General features: G+C 40.1%; 1 protein-coding gene across 3 annotated transcripts in view; it reads left to right on the top strand.

The window, feature by feature from the left end:
* The window catches only part of LOC120545596 (vascular endothelial zinc finger 1-like), a 53547-nt gene that overhangs the window by 22238 nt on the left and 18257 nt on the right, over positions 1 to 13052 (top strand). For all 3 annotated transcript variants that reach the window (XM_039780101.1, XM_039780108.1, XM_039780117.1), the window contains exon 2: positions 4288 to 5042. In XM_039780101.1, coding sequence (XP_039636035.1) covers positions 4288 to 5042 — 755 coding nt within the window. The remainder of the gene's footprint in view (positions 1 to 4287; positions 5043 to 13052) is intronic.

The following is a 13052-nucleotide window of genomic DNA, read 5'->3' on the forward strand; positions in this document are numbered from 1 at the left end:
CTCGTGTTCTTCAATAACAGAGCCGGCATGGAGTGGAAAGTGAGTGCCGCGGCGAGCGAGGAAATTGTTGATAAAACAAAGTCAGTATGGCAGTTTTGGGGATTTTATAAGTCTGACCGTAGCCAGACAAATGTCGTCAGACCATCGTCCCCACCAACACTGGTAATACCATAAACTTGTTTTACCACTTTAGCCGCGCTCACACTTTCGAGCACAGCCGTATTCGCCATCAACGTCCAACAACATCTGCATGTAACACGGCACAAGCAGCAGACCGCCATGGAGAGGTACTCTGCATCAGCGCCTTACTAAACGCTACAAAGAAATAACGAAGGCAGACATGCTGAGCACTGTCCAGAAGCCAGGTTACCAACCTAGCACTAAACCTGCAGAAAATAGTTCCCTCTCAGGTTTCTTATTTTTAGCTAATACTTTGCACTATTTTATGACACTTTATTAAGCATTTCTTACTTATTCTTATTATTATAATTTTGCACCTTAATGTTAAGAGATAATTGTTAAGTGTTCATTGTGATTTTAGACCTGTTTACATTTTAATTATTTGAGTGTTTTCCATGGTTGTGTTGACATTTCTGCTTTTATAACTGAGGGGATTATAATCAGAGCAGGGTTAAGTTTAAAATAAAAATGTTTAAATTTAATATATTTTTCTCCTGGTCCTTATTTTAAATAGGTCATAAAAATATCAATAATTATCGATATCGACTGATATGAAAAACGTATATCGTGATACAGTTTTCAACCATATCGCCCAGCCCTAATTCGCGGGAACCCTACTATATGTTCACATTTGGAAAATGAAAAGAGATGTTCGCCTACAAGGATTTTACATCCAATGCTGGAAAGAGCACTGCTAAATGTTTAGAAAAAAGTCAATGAATAAACTCCCTTTGCAATCGTGGAAAATAGCATTGTGAACACTGAATTTTAATGGTTTATCAGACGGGGGGATCATTTGCAATCGTTTCTAAAACGCATCATACATCTTACAATGTCCTCTCACAGAAAGTCTTTGGATCGGATTGTTTTACTACTGTGACTCTGACTGTGGTCGCACAATGATTGCAACCATTTTTTGAGACTGTGCGAGTAATTCTTAAAACTACTCGCACAAATTTTATGACTTATTAATTTTATGTTGAAAAGGCGGAGAGTTGGTCAGTGTATGGGAGAGTGTCCTTGAGTGATTAGTTACTGCGTGGGTAGGTAACGTCATCTACACTCATGTATGCACAACAGATGCTGTTGCACAGCGCTGTTACCGTGTTTCCGTGAAAATCATGTCGCAGTCATACATTTATGAGTGGTTAACGTTAGCCCTCTTCTCTTTGTTTACGGTCTTAACACCCGCTTGCACTTCCGGTCGGCCGAGCTGTGTTGATAGACCTCGGCAATGCTGTAGTATTACGTTTCGTCACAAAATCGGCCGCAACATTTGCCACGGTATCGCTCCCTCACTTGGGGTGAGAGAGGTTATGTTAGAGACGCGAAGAGAGGAGACCGCTTCTTTGGAAAAAAAAAAAAAATCCATATAGGCTGCTAAATATATAAATCTTAAAAACAAATAGTACATGTGTGAGTGTCGTGAGCTCATCTGTCTCTGGCTCCCGCATAGGGCTGTGCAATTAATTGAATTTCGATTTCGATTTTGGCTCCCAACGATCACCAAAATAGTATTATCGAGAAAAAACAATTATGCCATGTTCTGTTTTGCAAGAACACTCTTATTTTGTCTTGTGTTCTGAATGACACGCGCATGCGCACATCCGCCTCTCCCGAAGCCAGTCAGGGAGGCAAGTCGTGTGCATATCATCCGCCGGAATTTAAAAACTCAGTGGGAGTAAAGATGGCAGCAGCGTTTGGTGAGCAAGAAAAGGCACAACCAACTCAGTTGTCTGGGAACAGCTAACGTTAGCTAACCCTGCGGTCCCTCTGCCTCCCCCCCTCACTGTAGTAGACGTTGTATTCCCCCGACACGCTGTATTCACTTACTGTTTAAACCTTTTTCCAGCTTAGTGGGAGTGCATAAGCATACTGCTCAAAAACAACATGAAAAAACCTAGTAATGTTCCCTCAGCATTTAGTTTTGTTGTTAAACTGTATGTAAATGAGCAGGGACGTTAAATCACCTGTTTCATTATTGATATTTTGGCACAATGTTTAGTAATGACAGTAGTAGTGGTCATAGTGAGTGAACATGTGATGTGAGATGCACATTGTGTTATGTCTGTGGAACTGTTCATTAGCTGTGTAACGTTATGTGTGATATCTGTAAAGCTGAACCGACTCACAGTAGTAAAACAGATTTTATTCTGATCCAAAGACTCTTTCTGTGAGATAAAGGACACTAACCGATTATACCCTGGACACTATCCATTATATCCAAATGTTAATGAGTAATTGTGTTAAATAATCATGATTTCAGTATTGACCAAAATAATCGTGATTATAATTTTTTCCCATAATCGAGCATCCCTACTCCCGCATCACTCAATATTTCCCACACTGGCTGTTAGATAATTAGATACCCCCTTTCCATGGAAGTCTAATTACATAGATATTGCTATTTCGGTGATGACGAGAAAAAAAAAGGCTGAGGCAATAATGATATAATTGACAATTATAATACTTTGTTACATTTTTTCAATATTAACTACGTTGTTTAAAAGTTGTCATTGAAATGACCAGTGATGTTCTATTCCAATATCTTGTCGTTGGCGCAGGACCAAAGATGCTAGAGCGCTACATTTGCACTTTAGTGTATTATTTCATTAACATATTTTATTTTAATTTTCTATGGGAACTAAAGTTATGTTAAGGCAGGGACAGGACAACTAGGTGATATTCACAGGTGTACAGACTTGAGCAGGTGAGGTAAAACATGCACTGGAGCCCGGTACATGAGCCCCGCCCAAAGGAAACAGAGATCAAGGGCTTGCCAAAAATAATCGTTGACTAAGCGAAAAAATAATCAACAGATTAGTTGACAACCAAAATAATCATTAGTTGCAACCATAATCATTACTAAACATTGTGCAAAAATATGAACAATAACTTTACCTGAAACCGTTGACTTAACATCACCACTCATTTTACATACAATTTAGCAAAAAAAACAAAATTCTGAGGGGACATTACTACGTTTTTTTCATGTTGGTTTTGAGCGGTCCCACTAACCTGGAAAACTTTTTAAACCGTAACGTTAATACAGCATGTGGGGGCAATACATCTCCTGCAGCAAGGAGTCAAAGGCAGAGGGACCCCAGGGTTCAATAACATAAGCTTCTTGTCTTATCTGGGGTCTGATAAACAGTCAATTCATCATATTCAGTGCCCATAATGCGGTTTTCCAAGCGGCTGTAGCTGTCACATTTCACTGGGTTTTCATGGTAAATCAGCCGTCGAGGCTTTCGTCACTGTTTTTCACTTTGCCTGAGGAGAAAATGCTGTACTGTTAATTTGTTGCCATGACTTTGCGAGTGACGACGTCCAGTCACTGTTCCAGTTGCTCACCCTCAAAGGAGTTCGTGGAGCAGCAGCTCTGCAGTCGTGGAATTACGACTTCATGACATTTTTTAAAACACTGAAGGAGCAGCAACAATCGCTCCTTCAGCAGCGGACCGAATGTTTTGCTCCTAACAATTTGTGATTGTTAGGAGCCGTAATCACGATTAAAAATTTGACTAATTTCACAGCCCTTCCTACATTAGCAAACTGTGCCGCCACATTACATTGGTAATAAGCAATATGGCAACGTGATTAACATTAATGTATGTTAACAGAGCAGTGTCTGACACTTTCTGACAGCACTTTACAGAGCAGCAGAGCAATACGATTTTACCCATTTTAAATAGTAAAAACATTGCCACAAATAACTCAATGTATGGAAAACACTGAAAGTGACAGTGTTTTTTTATATTTGGAGAGAAGAGTTTGATGAAACCAAGATATAAATGTTATTTCTGCTGTTTTAATGGCTAATATTTTACACTGGAGCAGAAACACTTCCCCTTTTTTCTTTCATTAGTAATGTCCAAATAAAGCTGCATGAAGCTTTGTAAACTATTTTCTGGGCCCCCTAGATGGCGCTCTCTGTTCAACAGTGTGTTGAAATTACGCTGAATTGCTATTCCTTTAGCCTTTTTCTTTAAACCAAAAGCGCCATCTGGAGGCCTCATTAAATAAATAAAATGGTTCACATGGCCATGACTATGTCGTATGTGGTTCACTGATGTGTATTAACATCATTTTATTTTCTCATTACAGCAGGCCAATGAGGCTCTGCATCACCAGCACCAAGTAGCCGGAAACAGCCTCTTGCCTTTGCTCAGTTCTGGAACGGAGCCGCCTGATCAGAAACCGGTGCTGCCCATTCCCTTGGACCAGAAACCCCCTGTCAGTGCTGCAGAACTTCTTAAAGACAATGTGGCTAGTGGAACTGGGGGAGGAGGAGGTGGAGGGCCTCCAGTTGCCGTGGTCAAAAAGGAACCCAAATCAAAGACCCCCTTTATCTGTGGCTACTGCAACAAGGCTTTCCGGGACAGCTACCACCTCCGGCGGCATGAGTCTTGCCATACTGGCATTAAGATGGTTTCACGGCCTAAGAAGACACAAACAGCCCCCACAATGGTGCCACTCATATCCACTGTACCACGTGAGAATAGCGGAAATCCTTCATACATTACTACAGTAGCTGGTATCCTGACTACAGCCACAACGTCAACATCCACAGGCACCAGCATCATGACCCCAATGCAACACCAACAGCAGCAGAGCATCCCTAAGAAGCCACCCAAACCAGTGAAAAAGAATCATGGTTGCGACATGTGTGGTAAGGCCTTCAGAGATGTGTACCACCTCAACCGCCACAAGCTGTCGCACTCTGATGAGAAGCCGTTTGAGTGTCCCATCTGCCAGCAGAGGTTCAAGAGGAAGGATCGCATGACATACCATGTCCGCTCCCATGATGGTGGAGTTCACAAGCCTTACATTTGCTCTGTCTGTGGCAAGGGCTTCTCCAGGTATGTGGACATTATTTTTGAACTTTTTGATGAAATTTAAATGCCTACCATATCGAATGATAGACACTATTAAAAAAGTTGAAAATAGGGCTGAGTGGTATGTCCTAAAAATAAAAACAATTTTTTTTTTTTTTTTTCTTTAAAAAAAAACAACTACAAAAGACGAAGGAATCATTCAAATAAGTTTTTTATTTTAACTAACAATTATTAACAAAAGCAAACAGATGATTTTTATAAAGCGCAAACCTACCTTTCCCCTTTCAAAATGTGTTCAGACACCACCAACCTATCTGCATGGATTGGTGGTAACTAGGGGTGGGCGATACGGACATCTATATAAATATGTCTTTTTTTGGCGATTTTGACGATAACGATAATTAGACGATATCCTTTTAAAAAATTGTTTTTAAAAGTCCGATTTACTTAATCACTGATGATAATAATGGGCACAATGTTGAATGAAAACAGTTCTTATTTATTTTCTTTAAAATGTAAGTATTCAAGTAAAAACAATTCAAAGACATAAAATACTAATACTAATTGAACTAGTGTAGGAACATTGAACTCTGATTCAGTTGTACGCCTCTGCTGTAATCTAAATTGTGCAGCATAGAAGCAAGATGAAATCATAATAATAAACAAAGGGCTCTGTTCTGTAACATATTGCACACAACCATGTCCTTATTGGAAGCAGTCCTGGAGCTGGGATAGGGCAGTGTCAGGCCAGGTTTTGAAAGTCCTTCTACTTGGCTGTATAGTTCTTCTGACCGGGATTTATGCTGGGATCAGGAGTAGTTGGATATGATCTGACTGGCCCAGGTGAGGGAGAGGCAGTTCTGTATGCTTTCTAGGGCTGTTGGAACGAATACCGAAATTCGAATATAATTCGAATAGTTAAAAAATCCATACTATTCGAATGTTGAAATTACTATTTGAATGTGACTTTTTTATATAAATATGTTGGCTAACGTTAGCTAATCTCCCTCTTCTCGCATTGACCTATACCCGCATGATTCATGTCACGCCATATGAACAATAACAGCGGGAGTGAGAAACACAAGGCATTGTGAGGTCTAAGATAAGGTTACGTACCGAGTAACGTTAGTACAACATCGCAGACCTGACGTTACGTAGCGAGTAACGTTAGTACACGGGGGAGTGACAGGCTGCGGCTGGAAATCGTAAGGAGGACGGTAAATAGTTTTAACATGACTTTAAAATCGCCATCCACCGAGCCAAAATGCTAATGTTATCAATAGTTTGTTCTGGTTTCCTAACTGCGTCGGGATGTAACGTTAGCGTAGCTGGGAGCTTCATGGAGAAAGCTACAGTTTATGTTAGCTCCCCTACAGCTGTCAGTTAGCTTCCACGTCATCTTATCTTCTTACAGCTGTATTCTCAGTAACGCGACAATCTGCTGGAAACAGGTTGCTTATAAATCACTAAACTAGTTGTGACAGCACCGTTTGGCTTGGTTATTAATGCAGTTAGCATCGTTTGTTACTTACCTAGTTTATGACAAATGGTTTCGGCTGTGCTTCCTAACATGATGTCGTTGTGCTAACCGAGCACTGTTAGCCTTTACAACAGAGCCGCTTCCCTTGTTGGATCATGGTTCATTACTCTGTTGATTTGTGTTTGTCGCTGTGTGCTCGTGGTGGAAAATGAATGTAAACAAAGTTGCGTGCAGGTCGCCTCAAGGCCAGTCTATAATGTTAGACGTCCCTCTAGTGAACAGAACGTGTAACAACAACCACATGCTTGTAGTGGCATCGACAATGCATAAGCCTGAGTAGTGTAGAACATATTTAACAGGCTGCATTTTGAGCATTAAATATTCGAATATTATTTGAATATTAAAAAAAATCTCAAATGGAATTTGAATAGTATTATAGAGGAAGATTGACAGCTCTAATGCTTTCTTGATATTAGAGTATGCATGGTCTAGTGCAGTGGTTCTCAAACTTTTTCGGTCATTCCCCACTTTGGACAAGGGGGAATTTCCAGCCCCACCTGCCCCTATCGGCCCAACACAATGCTAATGAAATGCGCAACAAGCTTAAAATGTTCCACTTTATTGAAGTAACAACTATCTACAGTACAGGCCAAAAGTTTGGACACACCTTCTCATTCAATGCGTTTCCTTTTTATTTTCATGACTATTTACATTGTAGATTCTCACTGAAGGCATCAAAACTATGAATAAACACATATGGAATTATGTACTTAACAAAAAAGTGTGAAATAACTGAAAACATGTCTTATATTCTAGTTTCTTCAAAGTAGCCACCCTTTGCTTTTTTATTAATAAGGGGAAAAAATCCACTAATTAACCCTGACAAAGCACACCTGTGAAGTGAAAACCATTTCAGGTGACTACCTCATGAAGCTCATTGAGAGAATACCAAGGGTTTGCAGCGCTATCAAAAAAAAGCACAGGGTGGCTACTTTGAACAATCTAAAATATAAGACATGTTTTCAGTTATTTCACACTTTTTTGTTAAGTACATAATTCCATATGTGTTCATTCATAGTTTTGATGCCTTCAGTGAGAATCTACAATGTCAATAGTCATGAAAATAAAGAAACACATTGAATGAGGTGTGTCCAAACTTTTGGCCTGTACTGTACATCAAATAACAGCAAGTTCAAAAATAAAGAAAATAAAAGTGCAGCTGTGTCAAAATTTGTATCAACTTCAAAAATAGAAAATAAATAAAAGTGCCACTTTGCAATCTGATAAAAAAAGAAAAGAAGAGAAATCCATTTGGCAAGACAGGTCTATTCTCCCTGCATTAGTGGCTGCAATGAGCCTGTTTTGCATTGCACAATTTCGGGGGTGATCGGTCAAATAAGCGGCAAAACACCTATAAGAATGGTTTTCTCTCACACTTGTGCATTTATAGTCACACACACACGTGCAGTAACTCTCTAGTCTAGTGGAGGCGGGTATGGCTGCAGCCTGGAGTGTCCTAAGCCGTCCGTATCGTGCCGAGGCGTATCAAAGGGTAAATTCAGAGGGTCAAAAATACGAAATCAAATTATTTTCCAGATTGATTCACGGGTAAATCCATGGGCGTCAGTTTGGTTTGAAATGTGCTAGGGACAGAGACGCATTTCCAGTACATTTCCAGAAGTGCTGGGTACAATGACGCATACTTTTTTTTTTGTTCTCTTTTGCGCAGGTCACGTTTGAAAGACGCTATCCTGTAGCTTACTAATGAATAAAAACGTGGTTTAATGTACGTAAACAATGACCAATGATAACCAAATTTCATTCCATATTGCTCCTCATAACCACTGAAAACTGTCAAAAAATCTAACCCAAAGTCCTATTATTATGGACGTTATCAGACATCTGACGCGTTTCCTCTTCACAGCGGCTGTGGGTTGACTCCCAACGGTTCTCATGGGCTTTATAAGTCCTAACATGAAAAAGCTTAACGTGGTTTAATGTACCTAAACAACGATCAATCATCAGCACATTTCTGGTTCGATTTTTGACAGTTTTCAGTGGTTATGAGGAGCAATATGAGAAAGCTTGTGTGTTAATCATTGATCAGTGATCAATGATTACCACACAAGCTCACAAGCTTTTTCCTCGTCACAGGCGCCAATGGAGAAGAAAATGTTAATGTAAGATAACGTATAATCGTTGGATTTTGAGTTCTTTTGACAGGCTTAAGTGTTCATTACAAGATATGGCCATGATAAATTTGGTGATCATTGATCGTTGTTGAGGTACATTAAACCACGTTAAGCTTTTTCACGTTAAGCAGAATGTTCCGACAGGCAGCGTTGTGAACAGATGCGTGCAGCCAGCACAGCAGCAGAGCGGCTTTGGGGATAGAGATTGCTGTGGATTTTTTGGCATCTTTTTTTTGGCAGAATTATATGTATTAGTAATAAAGTAGTAAAGTATTTTATTCCAGACGCCAGCTTTTATTTTGAAAAGTAGAAGCTCGGGGACGGCACCAGGCGGGATGGCATGAGACGGGTCGGCATGACATGGGACGCTCCAGGCTGCAGCCATACAGTCTTGTTCTAGTGCGCGGTCTTGCTCCAGATTCCGGGAGATTGGATGTCATTTGCGGGCGTCAAGGAGCCGCTATCGATATGCGGGAGACTCCCGGAACTTCCGGAACAGTTGGGATTTCTGGATAAAGATATAAAGGCATAAAAACTAAAATTTCCTCCCGTTTTCCTCCCGCGCCCCACCTGTCAGGTCTCTATTCCCGACCAGTGGTCCACACTTTGAGAACTGCTGGTCTAGTGTGTTCTTCCCTCTAGTAGCACAATCTACATGCTGGAAAAAGCTGGGGAGTACAGACTTTAAGGATGCCTTGTTAAAGTCCCCTGCTATAATATGTATCCCCTCCAGGTGATCGCGCTGCAGTTTGTTCACTATGGTTAGCAGTGAGCCAAACTTGTGCTAACGTTAGCATCGGGGGCTATGTAGACGGCAGTGTGCTGTTTTCGTGGTAAATAAAATGGCCTGTATATTACCGACAGGGCATCCAGGTCAGGTGAGCAATGCTGGGGAACGATCCTGCGGTTGGTACTCCATTATGCACAAAAATGCAGTCCTCCGCCCTTTGTCTTGCCGGAGTGCTTATCTCGATCCTGCCGGTAGCTAGCTCGGCCTGCTAGCTGCCAACAACAATCCACGGAGCGCCCGGTCTGGCTATGTCCTCCGGGATGTTATGAGCCACCTGGAAGGCTCTCGTAACTGCTGTGTTGTATCAGTGTGGCTGTACTTGTATAAATATACACCGACAGGAGAGCTAGTAGCCGCTGCACAATCGCGTGCCGCCATCTTTGTTGACATTAGTGAATGTGTAGTGTTCCAATGCGTGTTTTGAAGTGTTTTTTTTTCTAAGTAATTTAAATACTCAATGTCAATTTGCACATCGTTAACACAACAATGATGATATCGTAAACGATATATATTGCCCACCCCTAGTGGTAACAATGTAGGAGCCGCACACAAGAACACAGGGTCTTGAGGAGTTGTAGCATTTATTGACTGGCAGATAAACTGTACACAGACTGTAACTTTCACAGACTGTAACATTACTGCTAACTTCATACTCACCAACAAACGCACATCTTACTCTCTTTTTCTCTTTCTGTCTTCGCCGCACATGCATTGTGTGTGTGTGTGTGTGTGGCTGACACTGTTTGTGCCGCTGTGTACGCAAACCGTGTGTATGCTGAATGTTTCACAAAGCACGTTTTTAAAGTGGCATTAAAGAAATGGTACCTTGTAGTAGGGCTGGGCGATATGGACCAAAAGTCATATCCCGATATATTTTGGCTGAATATCGATATACGATATATATCCCGATATTTTTTCCGCGAAGTGAGAACAAATGTTCAGTCAAAGCCCAAATCAAATATGACATGTCACAAGTAGTTTCATAGAAACAGTTGCAAAATCAAATAAATAATAAACCGGTTTCTTCACATGGTTCATGATTAAATGCTCAGCTGTTCAAATAACAATAAAATGTAAACCTAAATACTGTATAACAGGAGTAACTTTTTTGAAATCAAAGCTCCATAGGCTATTTGTGATTTGTTCCAAAGGTCAATTAAGCTTTTGATATTAATATAATCTACTTTGTTCAAAATGTAATGCCTCATGCCTGTAAGCCTAGGTTATAGTCCCATTCTTCCACTTGATACTGCTTCCACTTAAGTAAACTAAAAGATGAACTATCGACTACAAAACAAAGAAATTTATTATGATCGGTTCACAGATCTGAGTCCAAACGGAAACTTCACCCTTCTGAACTAAAAGTTTCTGCTTCAAGGTGAAGTTTAAACAGACTGAAATGTCCAGGCTCATTCCTCCACTATTTATTTCTGTATGTATTTATGCGTTACATGTAATTTTAACGGGCACTGAGCTCCAGATCCTGCAGCCGCAGACGGTCGCTGCCCCCGTGAGCTCTCTCCGTCCGTCGTCGCCAGCAAACTTAGTGGAACTTTCCACCGATATCGACATACAGGTCGTCCTGGACTACGTGTAAGATCCTACCGATCACCACTCTGTCTTTGGCTGGTCCGATCTGGATCAGCGGGGACCGGCGCAGCAGCGAGGCGAAGCTGTGTTTTTGCCCGGGAAGAGGCACGCCTCGGCCACCGGAGCTCTCCGCCTCCCGCCCCGCGAGCTCAGATTGCTGGTCGAAGGCGGCATATATAATCATAAAACACATTGTCACCTGTTAAATGTTATCCATTGCTGTTTGTTCTTTTCATTTCCTCTATCGAACATAATTAAGCGTACAAAAAGTCCGGCATCTTTAGCGTTGATCTGAATGCTTCGGCCCCCTGTTCCAAGATGGCGGCGGGTTTTGACGTATGTTTAGAACCTCACGGCGACATATCTATGGGAGCAAGGATCACATTTGAACTATATCGATATATGCGATATGGTCTAATTCCATATCTCATTTAAAAATATATCGATATATTTGTTTATATCGATATATCGCCCAGCCCTACCTTGTAGCGTATTTAAGGTTGGGTACCGTTCATATTTTTACCAGTACCTAAAATTTGTTGCCGGTAGCCAACGTTAACAGGTACCTCTTTCCGTCTTTAATAAAAACAATTTACGTTTTAAAAATAATTCCAAAACTATTCATCCTATTCATATAACATTTTGTTGTTTTATTTATTCATTTTACATGCTAGACAAATAAAACCCCTCTCCTCTCATAAATCTTTCCCTTTGTCTACAATTTGGGCCTCTTTAACCTATAAAATCAAATAATTATTAATTTCTTACACTGCTGTGTTTCCCACAGGTTGAGAATTTACTTGATGTTGTTGGGTGGAACAGGATGTGATGGCTGGGTTCAGTAATAAACTAGTCAAACAAAGGTTTATGAACTATTTATAGAAATGTATGACTATATAACATAAACAGATATTTTAAAGAAATAAATAACTATTTACATATTAAACAATCCAGACTAAAAGATAATAGAGATGCGTAGCCTTAATGTGTTTCGTCAATTAAGTGGTTGGTTTGTCAAATACATTTTATGGTTCAGCAGATAAAATACCTTATTACCTGGAGCCCAAATGTTATATAGGCCTATATTAAGAACTTAACCTTAAAACTAGGGGTGCACGATTCGGAAAATGTCACGATTCGATATCGATTTTTAGGCTCAAGATTTTGATTCAAAAACGATTCTTGATTTAAAAATAAATAAAAAAAGATTCACAGTATGTAAATGTAGTTACTTTTCCTATGTGAATGCAGTAGACATACAATTTAAAAGAAAAGAAACGCAACAAATTAAATGTAGTTTGATATTACTTCATATTGTCTTCATACAAAAATTTAAACTTTTGCAACTAAAAACTGCAAACTGCCAAGCTTTCAAATACATTTAATTCAAGTATAAAATAAAAAGAGCTTTTTGTTCAGAGTTCAGTGGGAGTTTAGAGCATTGAAAGAGTGCATTGGTTGACTGGCATGTTAGGTACTTTAGGTTGTTGTTCGTCCACGTCTTTAATGTTAATCTCTGGGTGATGGCCTACCTTGTGAGTTCTCAAGTTTGTGTTTTTTCCAAAATAATTAACTCTCGCTTTGAAAGCCAGCTTATAGCATAATTCCTATCAAGTTCAGTCTTCCCCTCAAGGTTATAAAAGCCGAAATGTGCCCAAACTCTCGCCTTCAATGAGGATGAACCCGGTTGAATAATTCTTTCTGTGAGGGCTGCCATTTTTTGTGCCGACTAAACTACTTCTGCTGCACTTATTCTTCTTTTGTTATAACAACAAGGTTCCCGCGGGTCCTTAAAAAGTCTCAAAATGTCTTAAATTAAAATCCGGGTAATTAAGGTCTTAACTTGTCTTAAATTTACCGTAAAGTTGTGGTAGGTATTACATTTTCAGCCAGTGTGCTTAATGATGATCGGAAAGCACAGTGGCCCACCATAAAACATCTAATAGTTGATTAATTTAGACGCTGACGTCGGGCTGCGTGCC

Source organism: Perca fluviatilis, chromosome 2 (assembly GCF_010015445.1).
Source record: "Perca fluviatilis chromosome 2, GENO_Pfluv_1.0, whole genome shotgun sequence".
NCBI lineage: Eukaryota > Metazoa > Chordata > Actinopteri > Perciformes > Percidae > Perca > Perca fluviatilis.